This window comes from Mustela nivalis (genome assembly GCF_964662115.1).
Source record: "Mustela nivalis genome assembly, chromosome: 18".
Classification (NCBI taxonomy): domain Eukaryota; kingdom Metazoa; phylum Chordata; class Mammalia; order Carnivora; family Mustelidae; genus Mustela; species Mustela nivalis.
In genome coordinates, this window is record NC_139037.1 from 43256041 (window position 1) to 43280439 (window position 24399).

The following is a 24399-nucleotide window of genomic DNA, read 5'->3' on the forward strand; positions in this document are numbered from 1 at the left end:
GCAGAAAGACATTGCAGACAACTGAACTGAAGGCAAAAGTGGCTCAGCTACAAAGCGGGGAACAGCATGCAACACACATAAAGGATATTCCTGATGTGCCAGATTCTGGTAATCAGGGGACATTGCACTGCAGGGTATTACAGGAATTCTTCATAAGGCCACTACTTTTCAGAGCAGGAGATGTAGCTGATTTTCCTAACATATAGAACAGACACAGAGAGTTAGACAAAATGAGGAGGCAGAAGAATATGTTCCAAATGAAAGAACAGGACAAAATCACAGCAGGTGATCTAAACGAAATGGAGATAAATAATATATACCTGAGGGGCGCCTGGGTGGCTCAGTGGTTTGGGCTGCTGCCTTTGGCTTGGGTCATGATCTCAGGGTCCTGGGATCGAGCCCCGCATCGGGCTCCCTGCTCCGCAGGAAGCCTGCTTCCCTCTCTCTCTCTCTCTGCCTGCCTCTCTGCCTACTTGTGATCTCCGTCTTTCAAATAAATAAATAAAATTAAAAAAAAATAATATATACCTGATAGAGAATTTAGAGTAATGGTCATAAAGATACTCTCTTGACTTGAGAAAAGAATGGAGAACTTCACTGAGACTCTTAACAAAGACATAGAAAGCATAAAAAAGAACCAGAGATAGAGAACTCAATAACTTAAATTAAAAATACATCAGGTGATGGATGACTGCGTGGCTCAGTGGGTTAAGCCTCTGTCTTTGGCTCAGGTCATGATCTCAGGGTCTTGGGATTGGGCCCTGCATTGGGCTCTCTACTCAGTGGGAAGCCTGCTTCTCCCCTCTCTCTGCCTACTTGTGATCTTTCTCTCTGTCAAATAAATAAATAAAATCTTTAAAAAAAAATACATCAGGTGGAATCAACGGTAGCCTAGAAAAAACAGAAAAACAGAGAACAGAATAATGGAAAGCAGTCAAGCTGAATAAAAGAGAGAAAATAATAATAAAAAGTGAAAATAGAGAAACTGAGCATAACCATCAAGCGTGAGTAACATTCACACTACAGAGATCCTGTAGAAGAAGAGAAAAAAGGAGGCAGAAGTTGTATTTTGAAGAAACAATAGCAGAAACTTCCCAAATCTGGGAGAGGAATTAAAAATTCCAGATCCAGCAGGCACAGAGAGCCTCCAACAAAATCAATACATGGCAGTCCACACCAAAATATATGGTAATCCAAATGGAAAAAAGTAGTGATAAAGAGAGAATTTTAAAAGCAGCAAGAAAAAAGAAAATAGTTACATATGAGGGAAAAGGCTCATATAGGCTATCAGCTGATTTTTCAGCAGAAACTTTGTAGGCCAGGAGGGAGTGCCATACAGAGTACTAAATGAAAATCCTGCAGTTAAGAATACTCAGTCTGGCAGAGCTCATTCAGAATAGAAGAGATAAAGAGTTTCCCAGACAAAAATTAAAGAAATTCATGTCCACTAAACCAGTCACGTGAAATGCTTAAAGAGACTATTTAAGTGGAAAGGAAAGACCATAAGTAGGCATAAGAAAGTAGGAAGAATAAAAGCAGTAAAAATAAGTATATCTATAAAAATCAGGGGATTTACAAAAGAAAAGGATGTAAAGTATGACATCATACACATAAAATGGGAGGGGAAGGAGTAAAGAATGTGTTCACACTTAAGCAACCATCAACTTAAATAGACCACTATATTCAGAAGATGTTACATACAAAGCTAATGGTAACCAAAATAAAAAACCAGTAATGGATATGCAAAAACTAAAGAGGAAGGAATCCAAGTATATCACTAAAGAAACTCAATAATGAGAGAAGAGAACAAGAGAAGAAAGGAACAGAGACCTACAAAAACAGTCATTAACAAGTAATGAGGGCACCGGGTGGCTCAGTTGGTTAAGTGACTGCCTTCAGCTTGGGTCATGATCCTGGAGTCCCAGGATCAAGTCCCACATTGGACTCCCTGCTTGACATGGAGTCTGCTTCTCCCACTGACCTCTATCTTTTCATGCCCTCTCTCTCTCTCAAATAATAAGTAAAATCTTCTAAAAAAAAAAAAAAAGTATTGAAATGGCAGTAAGGACATACCATTCAATAATTACTTTGTACACATACTAAATGCTGCAATCAGAAGATGTAGGATGATGGAATGAATAAAAAAAGCAGAATCCATCTGTATGCTGCCCACAAGAGACTCATTTCAGACCTAAAGACACATGCAGATTGAAAATGAAGGGATAGAGGGCCATGTGGGTGGCTTAGTAGCTTGAGTGTCCTGCCTCTTGTTTTTGGCTCAGGTCGCAATCTCAGAGTTGTGGGATTGAGCCCCACATTAGGCTCCACACTCAGCATAGAGTCTGCTAGTCCCTCTCCTCCCCCACCGCTCCTCCCTCTCTCCACCTCCTTCTACTCACTCTTGCTCAGGTGAAAATCTCTCTGTAAAATCTTTTTTTTTTTTTTAAGTGAAGGGATAGAAAAGCAGTTATCATGCAAATGGAAGTGAAAAGAACTTCTGTAAGTAGTAATACAGTAGTGAAAAGAACTATATAGGTAGTAATACTTACATAGGACAAAATAGATATTAAAATAACAAAGACTGTATAAAGAGACAAAGGACACTAGTAATAAAAGGAACAATGTTGGGGTATCTGGGTGGCTTAGTGGGTTAAAGTCTCTGCTTTTGGCTTGGGTCATGATCCCAGGGTCCTGGGATTAAGCCCTGCATTGGGCTCTCTGCTCCGTGGGGAGCCTGCTTCCCCCCTCACCACCTGCCTCTCTGCCTACTTGTGATCTCTGTCAAATAAATAAGATCTTTAAAAAAAAAAAAAAAGGAACAATGCAACAAGAAAAAAAAAAAAATATATATATATATATATGTATATATTTATCAATCACACACCAAACTTGGGGGCACCCAAATACATGAAGCAGCTAATAACAAACATAAAGGAAAAGGAAGTAATTGATAGTAATACAATAATAGACTTTATCATCCCACTTAAATCATAGATCATCCAAAAAAAAAATCAACAAGGAAACAGTGGCTTTGGAAGACACATTGGACCAGGTGGATCAAATGATATATTCATAACATTCCATCTTAAAACAGCAGAATACACATTCTTTTCAAGTGTACAAGGAATATTTTCCAGAATAGGTCACATACTAGACCCCAAAACAAGTCTCAATATATTAAAAAGATTGAAGTCCTTCTGTGCAGTTTTTCTAACCAGAGTGCTATTAAACTAATATCAACCATAGGAAAAAAAATCTGGAAAGACCACAAATATGTGGAGATTAGATAACATGCTACCAAACAATGAATGGATCAAGCAACAAATCAAAGAGGAAATTAAAAAAAAATGGGGAAAAATGAAAATGAAAATACAATGATCTAGAATCTTTGCAATGAAGAAAAGCTGTTCATTAAGAGGGAAGTTTATAGCAATATAACCTAACTCAAGAAGCAAGGAAAATCTTAGAGTGTAACTTTAGGTTTTTTATCTAAGAAAAACCTAAAGGTACACTTAACACAGCTAGAAAAAGAAAAAACAAAACCCCAAACCTGTAGAAGGAAGGACATAATAAAGATTAGAGCACAAATAAATGAAATAGGAACTAAAAAAAAACAAAAACAAAAACAAAAAACAACAACAACAACAAAAAACCAAAAACAAAAACAGTGAAACTAGGAACCAGTTCTTTGAATAGAGCAACAAAACTAATAGATATTTAGACTCACCAAAAAGAAAAAATGAGACAGTTCAACAAAATCAGAAATGAAAGAAGAGAAATAACTGACACCACAGAAATATAAAGAATTGTAAGAGAATATTATGAAAAATTATATGCCAACAAATTGGATAACTTAGAAGAAAGGAGAAATTCCTAGAAACATAAAAGCTCCCCAAACTGAATCAGGAGGAAACAAAATTTGAATAGACTGGTTGTAATGAAGCGGAATCAGTAATCAAAAAACTCCCAATAAACAGAAGTCCAGGACCAGATGGCTTCACAGGTAAATTCTACCAAACATTTAAAAGAGTTTAAAGCTGTTCTCAAACTATCCCAAATCACAGAAGAGGAAGGAAAACTTCCAGATTCATTCTGTGAGGCCAGCATTACCCTGATACTAAAACCAGATAAAGATACCTTTCAAAAAAGTGAACTATAGGCTCATATCTCTGTTGAACATAGGTGTAAAATTCTTCAACAAACTAGTAGCAAACCGGATCCAACAATATATTTAAAAAATTGTTCACTAAGGGGTGCCTGGGTGGCTCAGTGGGTTAAAAAATTGTTCACTGTGATCCACTAGGATTTATACCCTGGATTCACGGGATGTTCAATATTCACAAATTAATCAACATCATACATCATATCATTAAGACCAAGGATAAATGCCATATAATCATTTCAATAGATAGGGAAAAAGCATGTGACAAAGTGTAATACCCATTCATGATAAAAACCTTCAGCAAAGTCGGTTTAGAGGAAATAATCCTTAACATAATAAAAGTCAAATGTGAAAAACCCACACCCAGCATACTCAATGGCAAAAACTGGCAACTTTTCTGGTAAGATCAGGAATAAGACAAGGATGTCCATTCTCACCACTTTTATTCAACATAATACTGGAAGTCCTAGCCATAGCAATCAGACAACAAAAAGAAATAAAAGACATCCAAATTGTCAAGGAAGAAGTAAAACTTCCACTATTTATAGATGATATGATATTATATATAGCAAACCTGGAAGACTCCACTAGAAAACTACTAGACTGATATATGAATTTAGTAAAGTGAGAGGATTCAAAATCAATATACAGAAATCTGTTGCATTTTTATACAGTAATAATGAAGCTTCAGAAAGTGAAGGAAACAGTCCTATTTACAATTGTACCAAAAAGAATAAAATATCTAGGAAAATTTTTAAAAAATGAAAATGTAAAAAATCTAGGGAAAAATATCTAGGAAAAAACTTCACCAAGGAGATGACAGATCTGGGAGGTGACAGAAACTTAAAATTGATGAAAAAAAAATTGAAGACAACACAAATGGAAAAATATTCCATGCTCATGAATGGAAAGAACAAATATTGTTATAATGTCCATACTGTCCAGAGCAGTCTACAGATTTTTAAAAAATATTTATTTATTTATTTTGAGAGAGTACCCAAGTCAGAGGAGGACAGAGGAAGAGAGAATCCTCAAGCAGACTCCCTACTGAACATGAAGCCTGATGTGGGGCTTCCTCCCAGGAATCTGAGATAATGACCTGAGCAAAATCCAAGAGTCATACACGCAACTGACTGAGCCACCCAGGTGTCCCCAAACTACAGATTTAAGGCAATCCCTATCAAAATACAACAGCATTTCCTCAGATTTATATGGAACCACAAAAGACCTCCATTAGCCAAAGCCATCTCGAGAAAGAAGAACAAAACTGGAGGTATCACAATTCTGGGTATCAATATATACTACAAAGCTGTAGTAATCTATGTAAAATGTGGTACTGGCAGAAAAACAGATCAGTGGAACAGAATAGAGGGCCTGGATATAAACCCACAATTATAAGTCAATTAGTCTTGGACAAAAAAAGGACAAGAATATGCAATGGAAAAAATTCTCTTCAACAAGTGGTGCTTCGAAAATTGGACAGCATACAAAAGAATGAAACTAGACCAATGTCTTACATGATACACAAAAATTTAAAAATTAGTTAATAACCTAAATGTGAGACCAGAAACCATAAAAATCATAGAGGAGAGCACAGACAGTAATTACACTGACATCAGCCATAGCAACACGTTTTTAAATATGTCTCCTGAGATGGGAAACAAAAGCAAAAATAAAATATTGAGATTATTTTAGAATAAAAAGCCTCTGCACAGCCAAGGAAACACCAAAGCTAAAAGAAGATATCAAATATCTTCTCAAATGACAAATCCGATAAAGTGCTAGTATCCAAAATATAAAGACAACTTACACAATTCAACAGAAAAACCGAATAGTCCAATTAAAAAATGATCAGAAGACATGAACAGGCATTTCTCTGAAGAAGACTTAGAGATGTTCACATGAAGAGATGCTCAACATTCCTCATCATGAGGGAAATGCAAGTTGAAACCACATTGAGATATAACTTCACACCTGTCAGAATAGCCAAAATAGAAAACACAGGAAACAAGTGTTAGTGAGGGTGTAGAGAAAAAGGAACCCTTGTGCATTGTTGGTGGGAATGCAAACTTGTGGAGCCATGCTGGAAAACAGTATGGAGTTTCCTTTAAAAGTTACAAATAGTAGTTTGGGGGTGGAGTCTTTTGGGTTTTCCATATAAAGAATCATGTCATCTGCAAAGAGAGAGAGTTTGACTTCTTCATTACCAATTTGGATACCTTTTATTTCTCCTTGTTGTCTGATTGCTGTTGCTAGGACTTCTAATACTATGTTAAACAAGAGTGGTGAGAGTGGGCATCCTTGTCGTGTTCCTGATCTCAACAGGAAGGCTGCAAGCTTTTTCCCATTGAGGATGATACTTGCTGTGGGTCTTTCATAGATAGATTTGATGAAGTTCAGGAATGTTCCCTCTATCCCTATACTTTGAAGCGTTTTAATCAGGAACGGATGCTGGATTTTGTCAAATGCTTTTTCTGCATCGATTGAGAGGACCATATGGTTCTTCTCTCTTCTCTTATTAATTTGTTGTATCACATTGATTGATTTGTGAATGTTGAACCATCCTTGTAGCCCAGGGATGAATCCCACCTGGTTATGGTGGATAATCTTTTTAATGTGCTATTGGATCCTGTTTGCTAGGATCTTGTTGAGAATCTTAGCATCCATATTCATCAGTGATATTGGTCTGAAATTCTCCTTTTTGGTAGGGTCTTTGCCTGGTTTGGGGATCAGGGTAATGCTGGCTTCATAGAAAGAGTCTGGAAGTTTTTCTTCTGCTTCAATTTTTTGAAACAGCTTCAGGAGAATAGGTGTTATTTCTTTGAAAGTTTGGTAGAATTCCCCAGGGAATCCATCAGGTCCTGGGCTCTTGTTTTTTGGGAAGCTTTTGATCACTGCTTCAATCTTGTTACTAGATATTGGTCTATTCAGGTTGTCAATTTCTTCCTGGTTCAATTTTGGGAGTTTACTTTTCCAGGAATGCATCCATTTCATCTAGGTTGCTTAGTTTATTGGCATATAACTGTTGATAATAACTTCTGATGATTGTTTCTACTTCCTTGGTGTTCGTTGTGATCTCTCCCTTTTCATTCATAATTTTATGAATTTGAGCTTTCTCTCTTTTCTTTTGGATTAGTGTGGCCAGTGGTTTATCGATCTTAGTGATTCTTTCAAAAAACCAGCTTCTAGTTTCATTGATACGTTCTACTGTATCTCTGGTTTCTACCTCATTGATCTCAGCAATAATCTTGATTATTTCCCTTCTTATGTGTGGAGTTGGTTTGATCTGTCGTGAACTCATACAACAATTCAGCAACGTGGCAGGATACAAAGTCAATGTACAGAAATCAGTGGCTTTCTTATACACTAATAATGAAAATAAAGAAAGGGAAATTAGAGAATTGATTCCATTTACCAAGAACCATAGGATACCTGGGAATAAACCTAACCAAAGAAGTAAAGGATCTGTACTTGAGGAACTACAGAACACTCATGAAAGAAATTGAAGAAGACACAAAAAGATGGAAGACCATTCCATGCTCTTAGATCAGAAGAATAAACATTGTTAAAATGTCTATACTGCCTAGAGCAATCTATACTTTTAATGCTATTCCGATCAAAATTCCATCGGTATTCTTCAAAGAGCTGGAGCAAATAATCCAAAAATTTGTATGGAATCAGAAGAGACCCCGAACTGCTAAGGAAATGTCGAAAAACAAAACAAAACAAAAAAAAAAACTGGGAGCATCACACTACCCGATTTCAAGCTTTACTACAAAGCTGTGATCATCAAGACAGCATGGTACTGGCATAAAAACAAACACATAGACCAGTGGAACAGAGAGCCCAGATATGGACCCTCAATCTATGGTCAAATAATCTTCAACAAAACAGGAAAAACTATACAGTGGGAAAAAAACAGTCTCTTCAATAAATGGTGCTGGGAAAACTGGGCAGCTATATGTAGAAGAATGAAACTGGACCATTCTCTTACACCGTATACAAAGATAAACTCAAAATGGATAAAAGACCTCAATGTGAGACAGGTATCCATCAGAATCCTAGAGGGGAACATAGGCAATAATCTCTTTGATATCAGCCACAGCAACTTCTTTCAAGATATGTCTCCAAAGGCAAAGGAAACAAAAGCAAATATGAACTTTTGGGACCTCATCAAAATCAAAAGCTTCTGCACAGCAAAGGAAACAGTCAAAAAAACAAAGAGGGAACCCACGGAATGGGAGAAGATATTTTCAAATGACAGTACAGACAAAAGGTTGATATCCAGGATTTATAAAGAACTCCTCAAACTCAACATACACAAAACAGACAATCATATCAAAAAATGGGGAGAAGATATGAACAGACACTTCTCCAATGAAGACATACAAATGGCTATCAGACACATGAAAAAATGTTCATCGTCACTAGCCCTCAGGGAGATTCAAATTAAAATAACAAAACCATTCTAACTGCCTTACACCAGTTAGAATGGCCGAAATTAGCAAGACAGGAAACAACATGTGTTGGAGGGGATGTGGAGAAAGGGGAACCCTCTTCCACTGTTGGTGGGAATGCAAGTTGGTGCAGCCACTTTGGAGAACAGTGTGGAGATTCCTCAAGAAATTAAAAATAGAACTTCCCTATGACCCTGCCATTGCACTCCTGGGTATTTACCCCAAAGATACAGATGTAGTGGAAAGAAGGGCAATCTGTACCCCAATGTTTATAGCAGCAATGTCCACGGTCGCCAAACTGTGGAAAGAACCAAGATGCCCTTCAATGGACGAATGGATAAATAAGATGTGGTCCATATACACTATGGAGTATTATGCCTCCATCAGAAAGGACGAATACCCAACTTTTGCAGCAACATGGATGGGACTGGAAGAGATTATGCTGAGTGAAATAAGTCAAGCAGAGAGAGTCAGTTATCATATGGTTTCACTTATTTGTGGAGCATAACAAATAGCATGGAGGACATGGGGAGATAGAGAGGAGAAGGGAGTTGGGGGAAATTGGAAGGGGAGGTGAACCATGAGAGACTATGGACTCTGAAAAACAATCTGAGGGTTTTGAAGGGGCGGGGGGTGGGAGGTCAGGGTACCAGGTGGTGGGTATTAGAAGGGCACGGATTGCATGGAGCCCTGGGTGTGGTACAAAAACAATGAATACTGTTATGCTGAAAATTAAAAAAAATAAGTTAGAAATAGAACTACCCTATAATCCATACTCTTAGTCTTAGGAAACAAATAGGGTTGCTGGAGGGGAGAGGGTTAGGAGGATAGGGTACTTGGATGATGGACATTGGGGAGGGTAAGTGTTGTGGTGAGTGCTGGTTGTTGTGTAAGACCGATGATTCATAGACCTGTACCCCTGAAACAAATAATACATTATATGTCAATTAAAAAAAAGAACTACCCTACAATCCAGCAGTTGCGTATCTGGGTATTTACCGAAAGAATACCAAAACACTAATTCAAAGGGATACATGTACTCCTATAGCAGCATTATTTACAATAGCCAAGATACTACCATATTATCCAGTAATTCCACTACTGGTACTTACCCAAAGAATATGAAAACACTAATTTGACAAGATTTATGCATCCCTGTATTTATTGCATTATTAATAATAGCCAAATTATGGAAGCAGCCCAAGTGTCCATTGATAGATGAATGGATAAAGAAAAGGTAGTATATGTTCATATATATATATATATATATATATATATATATATATATGTATGTATATGTAATGGAATATTACTCAGCCATTAAGAAATAGTGAAACATTGCCATTTACAACAACATGGATAGATATAGAGAGTATAATGTTAAATGAAATTAGAGAAAGACAAATACCATATGATTTCACTCATGTGGAATTTAAGAAGCAAAACAAAGAAAAAATAGACAAACCAAGAAATAGGCTCCTAACTATACAGAACAAACCATTGGTTACTAGAGGGGAGGTGGGTGGGACTATGTGTAAAATAGGTGAAGAGGATTAAGAGTACACTTACCATTATGAGCACTGAGTAATATATAAAATTGTCTAATCAGTATATTGTACACCTGAAACTAATATAACACTGTATGTTAACTAATCTGGAATTAAAATTTAAAACATAGCACTTAAAAAAATGCCTTGCTGAATATTGTCATCTTATAAATCTGAATTTGTTCAAGTAGTTTTAAAGCATAAGTGTTTAGTTTTGCCTTTTAATTTATGTAACAGTTGATCATTATCTCCATTTTTGGCATAATGTATATAAATCTGTCATATTATCTATATATTTTATTTCAGAAATGGTAGAGAAGTTGCTCTAAATATTATTGTTTGTATATAGAGAGTATTGAGTTTGATCAGGGTAATAACCACCACCTGTATGTCTCCCATAGAGTATCTTGGTGACAGGAGCTAATGACAGGAAGAAGAGAGCAAGAAAGATAATTCTAACTTACTTATTGGAGCTTTGCAAAAAGCATGGTCTCATGGTTCTGTTTTCTTCTCTCCAGCTCTGCCTTTTTCAGACTCTGTGCTTCTCTAAGCTAGGAATCCAGAGGAGGATTGATCATTTCTTGCAGCGCTAAAAACCATGGCTCAGGTAAATTGGTGGTTTTTTTGTGCTCTCTTTAAGCAGTCACTTTTTTTACAGAGTATGTGTATGTTTGCATTTCTTATCTGAAATTTCCTTCCTAACCAATCCCGCTCAAGAGTGTGGTCCCCAGGGACGCCTGGGTGGCTCAGTCGGTCAAGCCGCTGCCTTCGGCTCAGGTCATGATCTGTGGGTCCCGGGATTCAGTCCCGCACTGGGTTCCTTGTTCGGCAGGGAACCTCCTTCTCTCTCCGCCTTTGCCTGTTTGTGCGCTTGCTCTCTCTTCCTGTCTGACAAATAAATAAATAAAATCTTTTTTTTTTTTAATAAAAATTAAAAAAAAAAATGTGGTCCCCAGCATTTCATTCTTGTGATAAGGATCTTCTTGAAGTTTGTCTTTCTAATCTAACCTATATTTTCATAATTATTCAAAAATAGTTTGAGCATCTCAGACTAGGAGCACTGTTACGACAGAAGCAGATTCCCTGATTTTATAAGATAGAGAAGTTTGTTAAATCACACCACATATGAGAAAACTGAACTTTTCTTGGTTAGACAGTATCATTAGTTTTGATTGGACTCTGTCTCCACACCTGGCAAGAGCTTATGTTCTGTGAGCTGTTAAGATTGGTTAGGAACATGATTAGAGACAGAGAGAGATCAGGCATCTTCCCTGGGAATCCATAATTGACAAAAAGCAATAATATAGATCATTTTGAGAATCAAAATTATGAGTTAACCTTGTATGCATAAGTTTAGATTATCTTTTTATCTCTTTGTTGCTTAGAACAAGGGAAGGGTACATTTTTAAGTGATAAATAGTAACAAGAAAGATTATAATTCACATGCAAAAGTTGTTGAAAATTATAAACTCCCAAAATGGGCTCCTGGCTTTTGAGATTTTTATGTAACCTAAAATGTTCAAATATGCACACTTAGTAAGTCAGACATATACATTATATGAAGCTATTTTGCAGCCTATTAAAAACATATTCTAAATTATTGGTAAGGAAAATGCTTATGATATATTCTGTCTGATATGATGATGAACTGAGATTTCAATAAATTCTTTAACTATACAAATCTTACAAGGTACAGATTTTATAAGATTTTTCAGAAAAACTTCCCCAGTTATTTTTCTTACATCTTAGAGAATAAGAGAGAATGATATACAAGATACAAGCATAATTAAAGAGCGAGTAATAGAGTATTATACAGGATGCCTATGTGTGTTTTTTCTTTTAATTGGGACATTATATCTTCTTTAAGTTCCAACATATCTGTATAATGAGATGTTCTATATACAGGAAATATCTACAGCAACATGAATAAAGAGGAATGTATTGGCACACCAGAAGCTATGATATCTTTAGTGTCTTATTTATGTCAGTGGCTTTTTGCTGTTTTCTCCATTGCTTCCTTGTGGAGAGCTCCCCCATCATCTCCCCTCCATTGAAAAAATATTTTCTTTATTTCTACAACTAGTATTATATTTGTTGTTTCAGAGATCAGTGATGTTCAGGGATGTTGCCATTGACTTCTCTCAGGAAGAGTGGGAATACCTGGACTCTGCTCAAAGGGATTTGTATAGAGATGTGATGTTGGAGAACTATAGTAACTTGGTGTCACTAGTAGGTAAGGAAATATACCCCTAGTATTTCAGGATTTACCTTTGGAATGGCTGCTTTCTCTGTTTTTAAGTAATTAACTGAATTGCCTCTTACTATTCTCAAAAGAATGGTTTTAAATTACTAGAAATAGTAGTATTTCAGAGGGCACATGTGGCTTCTCCATTCTGCAAGTATAATTTATCTGTCTTCTGTCTGTTTGCCTTCCTGTCTTCCTCGATTATCAAGGAGCTAGATTTGAATTCTGGGGCACTTGAAATATTAAAAACAGACTATCCATTGTTACAATTTAGATCTGCTAAAGGAGCTCAAAATATTTTTTAAAAAATAGGTGCTGAAATGTATGGATTTTCTAATAGAAGAGCTTTATTATTTACATAGTAATAGGGTAGATCAAGTCAGGTCAACACAGTCCATTACAACAAATACATTCTCTTATTTGTGTTTTATAATCTAATACTACATTTTAAGAACTTTGTATTTTACATTAAATGAATGTGCCAGAACCACCTTCTATTGGAAAAGAGCTCAGGAAGAATATATGATTGTCTAAGAAAGTTAATTGTTTTTTTTCCTGTAGACAAGAGACACACAAGTGATTTTCCAACCTAAATGATCACTTTCTTTGGATTCTTTAAGTCCCTGGAATGTAACTGTCTCTTGCTCATTCATTCTTTATGAAGTTATTGGTTGGTACACTGCCTTTCAGAGCCCAGGTCATGTGGAAAAAAAATTTTTCATTTGAAAAGAAAAGGAAGAGCTTTTCAGCACAATCTCTCTAAAGAATCCCACCTAATCCCTACTTTTCCCTTTTGGTCTTTTATGGTAATCCTTCCCACTGCCAAAGGAGGGCCTTTTCCTTTCCTCCAGTGAAAACAACCCTTTTATTTGAACTTGGGAATCTGTTCCATTCTAGATTTTTTAAAAATTTAGACTTCTATTATTTTCTCCTTCTTTAAAATGTACTCATTCATTTGAAATACATTTACTAAGAGCCTATTCTTTGCCAAGAACTGTAGTAGGCACTGGAGAAATGATGACCTAGATAAGGTTCATATTCTGTGTATTCTCATAGGAGAAATAAAAAGTAAACAAGAAAATAAAAATATATGTATGTATTTGTATGCCTATATATATATACATATATACATTTATTTAGTAAATATAACAGTTGCAAGTAGTAATAAAGAATATGAATAAAGGTAAAGATAAAAATTAGTTCATAGGCAAATGAGCTAACTGGGGAGTATGGGTGGGCTATTTTTATAGGTAGATTATTTTTTTTTATTCTTTTAGAGAGAGGGAAAGCACCAGCAGTGGGGGTGGAGGGACAGAGGAAGAGGGAGAGAAAGAATATCAAGCAGACTCCCTGCTGTATGTGGAGTCTGATGTGGGGCTCAGTCTCAAAACCTTGAGATCATGATCTGAGCCGAAAACAAGAATCAGATGCTTAACCGACTGAGCCACCCAGGACCCTTAGGTAGGAAAATTTTCAAAAACCTCTCTAAAGAGGTAATGTTTGAGGGAAGACTTGTCTGATAAAAGGGCATGAGTCAGGCCAGTCTATGGGGGAATGGTATTGCAGCAGATGGAGTAGTAAGTGTAAAGGGCTTGGGGTAGGTGTTAACTTAGGAGGAACAAAAAACATAATTAAAGAGTGAGTGATAGAGTGATAAGAAATAAATATAGTTAAACAACTTCAGAAAAGGAGTCCAAATTTTTTTTTTATTTTTTGAGGTGGGGCCCTCTGACTTCTGGCCAAAGAAAATGCACATCCTCTCTGAAGGAAAGTAAGAGGGCTTTAGAATTCCCCAAAATTAAGATCAACAAAAGAGGAGGTCACAAAGATCATCAAACCCACAAGGAAACAGGTCATAGGTGAGTGATAGATAATGTAAAGAAACAATAGATTACATGGCAAATGATTTGGCTTATTGGCATTATTAGATATAAATGTGAAATGTTGGTGAAATGTTTTAAGAAATAAGTGAAATAACAAAAATGACAAGCAATGAGATTTTCATAAATTTTGAAAGAGAACCAGATAGAACATTTCTAAAGGTTCTGGTTAGATTTAAAAAAAATAATAATCAGTAATAGATTGATAAATTTGCATGAAAATTGTTTTCTTTATAAAAAGACATAAAGTAAAAGATACTGGGTGAAGATATTTGCAATTCATGTTGACAACAGTAAAATTAATACCTAGGATATAAAAAGCTTTTATAGAATGAGAAAAAGGTAAATAATTTTTTTGAAGAATTGGGTAAAAGACATGCATAGGCAGTGAGGAAAAGGTTATAAATTAAGGAAGTGAATGACTTATGCTCTGAAAACTATAAAACATTGATGAAAGAAATTCAAGACAACACAAATGGAAGGATATTCCCTGCTCATGAATTGGAAAAATTAATAATTGTGAAATGTCCATGTCCATACTACCCAAAGCAAACCATAGATTCAGTGCAATGCCTAACAAAATACCAATGGCATTTTTCACAAAACTGAAACAAATAATCCTAAAATATATATGGAATCACAAAAGACCCTGAATAGGCAAAACAATCTTGAGAAAAGAACAAAGCTGGAGGTATAGTAATTTCAGATTTCAAGATATACTACAAAGTTTTAGTAAACAAAATAGTATGTACTGGCACAAAGTAGACACATAGATCAGTGGAACAGAGATCCCAGAAATAAACCCACACATACATCATTAATTAATCTACAGCAAAGGCAGCAAGAATATTCAGTTGGGGAAAAGAGAGTCTTTTGAATATGGTTCTGGAAAAACTGGACAGCTACATGCAAAAGAAGGAAAACTATAGCACTTTCCTATACCATACATAAAAATAAACTTAAAATGGATTAAGACCTGAAATCATAGAACTAAAAGAATACATAGGCAATAATCTCTTGGACATCACTTTTACCAACATATTTATGAATATGTCTCCTCAGGAAGGAACACAAAAGCAAAAATAGCCTATTGGGACGACATCAAAATAAAAAGCTTTTGTACACCAACGACACCCATGTATAATATGAAAAGACAACCTACTGAATGGAAGACAATATTTACAAGTGGTATATCTGATAAGGGGTTAATATCATTATGTTAAAGGGAAATACAAATAACCAACAGACATGAAAATGTGCTCAACCTCATTAACAATCAGGAAATGCAAATTAAAGCCGCAGTCAGATAATGATTTCACATACCCTGGAGGGGCAAAAACTTAAGTGGTAGTACCAAGTGTTTACAACTTTTGGTGGCAGAAATGCTACAATCTTCATTTTCACAATAGCCAAAAAGTGAAAATGACCCAAATGTCTGTTGACTGATGAATAAATGAATAAAATTTGGTATCATTTTATAATGGATAATTATTTAGCAATACAGTAGCCAAAATGTGGAAATAACCCAAATGTCTACCAGCTGATGAAAGAATGAATAAAATTTGGTTTATCCTTAAGATGGAATATATTCAGCAATAAAAAGGAGTACTGATACATGCTACAACATGGATGAACCTTGAAAACATGCTAAGTGAAAGAAGCCAGATACAAAGACTATATATTACATGATTCTATTTTTATGAAATGTCTACAATAGATCATCTATAGAAATAGAAAGTAGATTAGTGGTTGCAAGTGCATTTCGGGTAGGAGGTGAAGGTGAATGGAGAATGAGAGTAGGGAAATTGGAAATGACTACTAATAGGTACAAGGGTTTTTCTTTTTTTTTGAAGTGATAAAAATATAAAAGTAGTTGTGGTGATTGTTGCAGAATTCTGTGAATATACTAAAACTTATTTAATTGTATACTTTAAATGAATGCACTGTAGGTATGTGAATTATATTTGAACAAATCTGTTGCTTTGTTTTGTTTTTTAAGTGATCCATACCTTACTGATGGCAGTATCAATTGACATAACCACTTTTTTAAAAAAAATGTGGAAGTGATTTACAAATTTGTATGCATAGCTGGGTTCTTTTAAAAATTCCAGATCCCGGGCGCCTGGGTGGCTCAGTGGGTTAAGCCGCTGCCTTCGGCTCAGGTCATGATCTCAGGGTCCTGGGATCGAGTCCCACATTGGGCTCTCTGCTCGGCTGGGAGCCTGCTTCCTCCTCTCTCTCTGTGCCTACTTGTGATCTCTCTCTGTCAAATAAATAAATAAAATCTTTAAAAAAAAATAAAATAAAATAAAAATAAAAATTCCAGATCCCTGGACACACTCCAGACCAATTAAATTACAGTCTCTGGACATGGGACACAAATATATTATGAAACTTCTTAGGTTGTTCAAATGTTCAGACATGTTTGGTAAGCACTATAGTATATTATCTGAGAATTTATTTTTTTATTTGAAGGTTCACTCCATTTAATTGCTATTGCCTGGATTTATTTTTCCAGGCAATATTTATTTATTTATTTATATTTTTATTTTTTTGTCTGTTTGTTTACTCTTTTAATCTTCTGTGCTTATTTTTTATTTCTTAATCAAGATGGATTCAGCTTTGGGGTTTTTTTTGTTAATTCTATTTTCCCCCTTGTTTAATTTGGAAGACATAGACTATATATCTTTAGTGGTTATCTTTAATTTTTTATCACATATACTGTATTGCTTTTAATGCAAGTACAGTTTTGTAGTTTTTATTAATTGCAGTGATGTTTGAAAAATATATGCATTTAATGAACATGGCCTTTTATTAATTATTAAGTGTATTAATTAATATGAAGACACTCATTCAATCCATATATGTATTTGCATACTGCTTTAGAGAAGTCTTTTTTATTTCCAAGTTTTTATTTAAGTACAGTGCAACACTAGTTCCAGGTGTAGAATTTAGTGATTCATCACCCCCATAGAACACAGGGCTTATCACAACAAATCTCCTCCTTAATACCCACCACCTATTTAACCCATCCCCCTGCCCACCTCCCCTTCAGAAGCCATCAGTTTGTTCTATATGGTTAAGAGTTTGTTTCTTGGTTTGCCTCTCTTTTTTCCCCCTACTATGTTCATTTGCTCCTTAAAATCTACATATGTGTGAAATCATATGGTATTTGTCTTTCTCTCACTGACTTGTTTTGCTCAGCATAATACACTTTAGTTCCATCCATATCACTGCAAATGGCAACATTTCATTCTTTTTGATGGCTGAGTAATATTCCATATATATATATATATATACACACACACACACACACACACACACATACACACACACCACATCTTCTTTATCTCTTCATCCGTTGATGGACATTGGGGCTGTTTCCATAATTTGGCTATTGTTGGTAAGCTGCTATAAATAGGGTGTGCGGGGCACCTGGGTAGTTCAGTGGGTTAAAGCCTCTGCTTTCAGCTCAGGTCATGATCCCAGGGTCCTGGGATCGAGCCCCACATCAGGCTATCTACTCAGCAGAGAGCCTGCTTCCCACTCCAACCCGCCTGCCTCTCTACCTACTTGTGATCTCTCTCTCAATCTCTGTCAAATAAATAAATAAGGGGTGCATGTATCCCTTTGGATCGATATTTTTGTATCTTATGGGTAAGTACCTAGTAGTGCAATTACTGGATCATAGGGTAGTTGTATTTTTAACTTTCTGAGGAACTTCTATAGGTTTTCCACAGTGGATGCAACCATTTGTATCCCCACCAACAGTGCATGAGCATTCCCCTTTTTCCACATTCTCGCCAACACCTGCTGTTGGGAAAACTGGACAGCAACATGCAAAACCACTAGACCACTAGACCACTTCCTTATACCATACACAAAAATAAATTCAAAATTGACTAAAGACCTAAATGTGAGACTGGAAACCATTAAAGTCCTGAAGGCAAACATAGGCAATAACCTCTTCGACATCAGCTATAGCAACTTCTTAGTAGATATGTCTCCTGAGGCAAGGGAAACAAAAGCAAGAATAAGCTGTTGGGACTGTATCAGAATACAAATCTTCTGTACAGTGTAGGAAGCAATCAACAAAACTAAAAGGCAGCCTACAAATGGGAGAAGATATTTGCAAATGACATACCTGATAAGGGGTTATGTCCAAAATATATAAAGAACTTACCAAAATCAACACCCCAAAACCAAATAATCCGGTTAAAAAATGGGCGAGAAGACATGAATAGACATTTTTCCAAAGAAGACATACAGATGGCTAGCAGACATATGAAAAGATGCTCAATATCACTCATCATCAAGAAAACACAAAACTACAAAGAGATATTACATCACGCTGGTCAGAATAGCTAAAATTAACAACACAGGAAAACAGAAATCTTGAATGAATCATATGCCCCACTCTCACACCTGGGATTTCAAGGCAACCAGTTGAAAAATAGAAAGGACTGTGTTTACCTTGAAATAAATTGGAAGCTGTTGTGATATGTAGTTAAGGTTCTATAAGGAGATGAGATAGTGACATCTCTTATGTCACAATAGCATCATTGTCACAGAATTCTTACCAGGAGCCTACCCTCAATGTACACTCTTTCTCTGTACTTTTACAAACACTACATACCTGTGATTCCTGGTGAGTTTAAGTATTTCAGGAGTATTTGTGCCTGTCATTATTATTACTGTTTGTGCCACTTAAGGAATACATACTTAACAAAGACTAAAGTTAGTATCTCCCTTGTCCCAGAACAATATAAAGAATATATGAAGAGTCTTAGAATGCTCTAACTTTGATTAATCTTTCCTATCTAATATGTTGTCTGGTATTTCAATTCTGTTTTCTTTTTAACCCCCAAAATGGGCATTATTTTTGTTTTATAATGAAAGTGTTTGCTTATAGATTTATTCAGCTGATTATCTTTTTTTAAATTTTTAAAAAAGATTTTATTTATTTATTTGACAGAGATCACAAGTAGGCAGAGAAGCAGGCGGGGGGTTGGGGTGGTCAGGGAAGCAGGCTGATGCAGGACTTGATCACAGGACCCTGGGATCACAATCTGAGCCAAAGGCAGAGGCTTTAACCCACTGAATCACCCAGGCGCCCCTCACCTGATTATCCTTTTATTTGCAAACTATTCCTCCTCTATTATACCTTCCTGATGAGATCATTTTATTTGTCATGAAATACATTAGGCAAATCCTATTGTTAGTAAACGCTCTGTTTTTATTTTTGTTATTGCAAAGTAACTTTTGTTTCACTTTCATTCCTGCTTGATGACTTAACTGGGTATAGAATTCTGTACTGACAATTATTTTTTTCTCAGCACTCTGAAGATATTATTCCACTGTCTTCTGGCTTCTATTGTGCTCTTGAGAAGTCTGCCTTCTGTCTCATTATTGTTCCTTTTGTAAGTAATCTGTATTTTCTCTCTGGCTGCTTTTAAGGTTTTTTTCTTAAGATTTTAGTATAATTGATTATATTGTTTTATTTCTAGAGCTTTGATATTTTCTTCCTCCCCGAGATCTTACTTTTTTTTCCTTGCTTCTGTTTAGTTCCTTTCTCATGGTTTTGACTTTATATTTTACATTTCATATATTTCAGTCATTATTTTATATATATCTTTCAGCATTCAGTAATTATAGAGAACAGGTCTAATAATGCTGCTTCTGTGTAAATTATTTTTTTCTTTATTTTCATTGCAAGTCTAGGCCAAGATTGAAATGTTTCTTGTCATTTCCTTTGAGGTCCCATGGATATTTTTCCCTTGAACTATAAGCCTTGTATAGTTCTGTTTTTATGAAGAGGTTCAGTGCTGATCTCTGACATTTTGTGGGCCCATGGCTTTGTCTCTTGGATTTTATCAAAACATTAAGATAAATTCAAAGTGGCAGTTGAAGTCACCAAATGTCATGAGGGTAGCTGTGACTTCAGGGCATGTTTACCTCTAGTTTCTCAATTCACTCTGCCTCTTTTGGATCTTCTTTACTTTTTTTTTTTTTTTTTTTTTAAGCATGGAATACTTTTTTTTTCTCTTTTCAGCATAACAGTATTCATTGTTTTTGCACCACACCCAGTGCTCCATGCAATCCGTGCCCTCTCTAGTACCCACCACCTGGTTTCCCCAACCTCCCACCATCCCCACTTCAAAACCCTCAGATTGTTTTTCAGAGTCCATAGTCTCTCATGGTTCACCTCCCCTTCCAATTTCCCTCAACTCCCTTCTCCTCAAGCATGGAATACTTTTAAAAAGATATATGTCACAGGTTAGCCAGCATTTCGAGGTGTTTTCAGGAAATCTGATGCACCATTCACATATTTACAATTGTGAATCCTGTCTTTAAACATGCTGTATCTATTTTTTATATCCTTTGTAAATTTCTTTTTTTTTTTTTTCTTAAAAAATCTTTTGCATTTCTTGTTAAGCAATTTTCTCAGTACTTTATAAATACTGATACTATGCATAGGAATATTTTGTTGTATGATATTTTCTAAATGGTTAATACAAGTATATATACATACATGCACAATACAGACACATACAGATAATAAAATGTTGATTTCTGTAAGTTAATGATAATCTTACAGAAATATCTAATAATTTCCAGTGCGTGATATTGGATTTCTAGGTAGATAACTTGAGTTTTATATATGTCTTATTTCTTCCTTTTCTATTTGTACCAGTTTTTGAAAACTATAACCCATAGGAGCTGATTATTTCATAATTTGAAAACAATTCTTATCTTTTTTCAGACTTTCTTGGAAGTACTAATGTTTACTGAATATGTTTTTATAGGTTTCTGGTAAATACTCTAAATTAATTAGGTGAAAGAAGAGCCATTCTTATTTTAGAGTTTTTAATATAGGATCTCATAGATTTTCTTTTCTTTTTTAAGGTTTTATTTATTTGAGATTGAGAGAGAGTGAGCATGAGCAATGAGGGGCAGAAGGAGAGGGAGAAGCCAACCCCCTTCTAGCAGAGAGCCTGATGCAGGGCTTGATCCCAGGACCTCGGGATCATGACCTGAGCCATAGGCAGATGCTTAACTGACTGAGCCACCCAAGCACTCCTCAAGTAGATTTTCTGATGTTGAATTACTCCTGCATTTGTGGGATAAACCTTATTTAATTGTGGTGTATTAGTCCTTAAATACATAGCTAGATTCTACATTGCTAATGTCGATTTTTAAATTCTACTAATGTTGATTCATGAGATTGACTTAGTTTTCCTGAGCTCTCATTGTCTGTTATTTCAGTTAACTATGTAAAATGACTTGAGTGGATTTCCAAATTTTTGTTATGTTCAACAATTATGTATGGTTAGAATTGTGTATTCTTTAATGATTTGGATAATCTTACCAGTGATACCATCAGTCATTGGTATCAATGGCCTTTTAGGAGCATAGACATTGAATTCACATTTAAAATTCTTATGTGGTTATTGATGTATTCTCAGATTTTCCTTTTTTTTTTTTTTTTGTATTCTCAGATTTTCTTTCTTCATGGATGATTTTGTATTAATTTGATCCATTTAATCTAGTTTTTCTAATTTACTCTTGAATTATATATAGGTTTTTCTCATAAGCACTTTTCTTAATTTGGGGGATTTATGTTATTCTTTTTCCTTTTCAGTGTTTTGGGTTTGTACCCAATCTGATTTTTTCCCCCCAGCATGTCATATATTTCTATCGTTTACTTGATTTGGAAGGAATGAATGAACTTGTAGCCATTTTTATTCTTTATAAATTCTGGCTTATTCACTTTCTCATTTTTAGCTAGCTAATTCTTTTTTTGTTTTGTTTCTTCATCTTCTTGAGTTGAAATCTTAATTCTTTTGTTTTTAATTATTTCTTGTTTTCTAATAAATGCATTTAAGACTGTAAGTTTTCTGTGATTACATAATCTGAGTATCAGGATTTCACACTAAGTTGCTCTTTTGGTATTTAGTTCTAAATTTTAAGTTTAATTGCTGTTTCCTTTTATGACAAACATTATGTAGAAGTTAATTCTAGGATTATATTTTAGCTTTATTTTTACAGTTTCTAATTTTTTTTTTAAGATTTTATTTATTTGACAGATCACAAGTAGGTAGAGAGGCAGGCAGAGAGAAGAGGAAGCAGGTTCCCTGCTGAGCAGAGAGTCCGATGTGGGGCTCGATCCCAGGACCCTGGGATCATGACCTGAGCCGAAGGCAGAGGCTTTAACCCACTGAGCCACCCAGGTGCCCCCAAAATAGTAAATATCTTAAGTTCTAAAGAATCTCACCCCATCTTCTGTGGGCCTTACAGGTTATTATTATTGATGAAATCACAGGCATTAGTAACCTACTCTGTGTCCAGTGTCTCTGCTCTCCAGAGGTGAGAAGATGGGGCTGCAATTTCCAACCCACTGATCATATGGTTGGTTCCCCTGGCAACCAGCCTACCATCCTTAGGGACTTTCCAAAAGTCACTTCCTTAGCATAAACTCAGCTGTGGTTGAAAGGGACTTGTTATGAATAACATTTACCTTTATCACTCAGGGAATTCCGAGAGTTTTGAGTTTGAAGTTTCCTGCCAGAAATCAGGAACAAAGACCAACTGTGTTATCTTACTACTTTACAATATCACAGTTCTCTACTATGATCTTGGATTTATTAGTTCCTTTTTCTCTGTCTATCAATTTTTGTTTACTTCAAAGCTAAGTTGTCACTTGCATAATCATGACTTCTGATTTCTCTTGCCTGACTCCAAGATGATTGTCATGATTTTACCAAGGTAACAGAAATAATCAGAGAACTTCTACAAGCTTCTGCTGCCCCACTGATCTGTCTCCCTACTCTATACTCATTGGGCCTCTTTTCCTATTATGATAAATGAACTTCATGTACCTTTATCTAAGACCAGTCCTCTACTTTTATATTAAATGCCACTTAATTCTCATCTCTTCAGGGACATTGTTGGAGCAATGTTCTGTTTTTTTGTTAGTCTTCTGCATTTATCAACTTGTTAGTATTTATTCTAATCATTTTCATCTGCACACAAACATGAAATTTTTCCCATCTCCCATCTTAAATGGATAAACAAATCTCTTGACACCCATTTCCTCTTGATATGGCCCCATTTCTCTGTTACTTTTTTTTTATATAAAATTTTTTTAAATTTATTTATTTTCAGCATAACAGTATCATTATTTTTTCACCACACCCAGTGCTCCATGCAATCCGTGCCCTCTATAATACCCACCACCTGGTACCCCGACCTCCCACCCCCCCCCCCCGCCACTTCAAACCCCTCAGATTGTTTTTCAGAGTCCATACTCTCGTGATTCACCTCCCCTTCCAATTTACCCCAACCCCCTTCTCTCTAACTCCCTATGTCCTCCATGCTATTTGTTGTGCTCCACAAATAAGTGAAACCATATAATAATTGACTCTCTCTGCTTGACTTATTTCACTCAGCATAATCTCTTCCAGTCCCGTCCATGTTGCTACAAAAGTTGGGTATTCATCCTTTCTGATAGAGGCATAATACTCCATAGTGTATATGGACCACATCTTCCTTATCCATTCGTCCGTTGAAGGGCATCTTGGTTCTTTCCATAGTTTGGCAACCGTGGCCATTGCTGCTATAAACATTGGGGTACAGATTGCCCTTTTCACTACATCTGTATCTTTGGGGTAAATACCCAGGAGTGCAATGGCAGCGTCATAGGGAAGTTCTATTTTTAATTTCTTGAGGAATCTCCAAGACAGCATGGTACTGGCATAAAAACAGACACATAGACTAGTGGAACAGAGTAGAGAGCCCAGATATGGATCTTCGACAAAACAGGAAAAAATATACAGTGGAAAAAAGACAGTCTCTTCAATAAATGGTGCTGGGAAAACTGGGCAGCTATATGAAATATAGCTGGACCATTCTCTTACACCATACACAAAGATAAACTCAAAATGGATAAAAGACCTCAATGTGAGACAGCAATCCATCAGAATCCTAGAGGAGAACATATGCAGTAATCTCTTCGATATCAGCCACAGCGACTTCTTTCAAGATATGTCTCCAAAGGCAAAGGAAACAAAAGTGAAGATGAACTTTTGGGACTTCATCAAAATCAAAA

General features: G+C 35.7%; 1 protein-coding gene across 8 annotated transcripts in view; it reads left to right on the top strand.

Annotated features, from left to right (window-relative positions):
• LOC309852400 (uncharacterized protein) overlaps nucleotides 1-24399 on the top strand; it is a 48352-nt gene that overhangs the window by 11679 nt on the left and 12274 nt on the right. For 3 of the 8 annotated variants that reach the window (XM_082708865.1, XM_082708866.1, XM_082708864.1), the window contains 2 exons: nucleotides 10685-10773; nucleotides 12270-12399. In XM_082708865.1, the coding sequence (XP_082564991.1) occupies nucleotides 10765-10773; nucleotides 12270-12399 (139 nt within the window). In that variant the 5' untranslated portion in view covers nucleotides 10685-10764. Of the gene's footprint in view, nucleotides 1-10684; nucleotides 10774-12269; nucleotides 12400-14129; nucleotides 14271-15353; nucleotides 15480-19627; nucleotides 19712-24399 lie in introns of those variants that run through there. The other 5 variants (XM_082708867.1, XM_082708869.1, XM_082708870.1 and 2 more) reach the window with 5 other exon arrangements.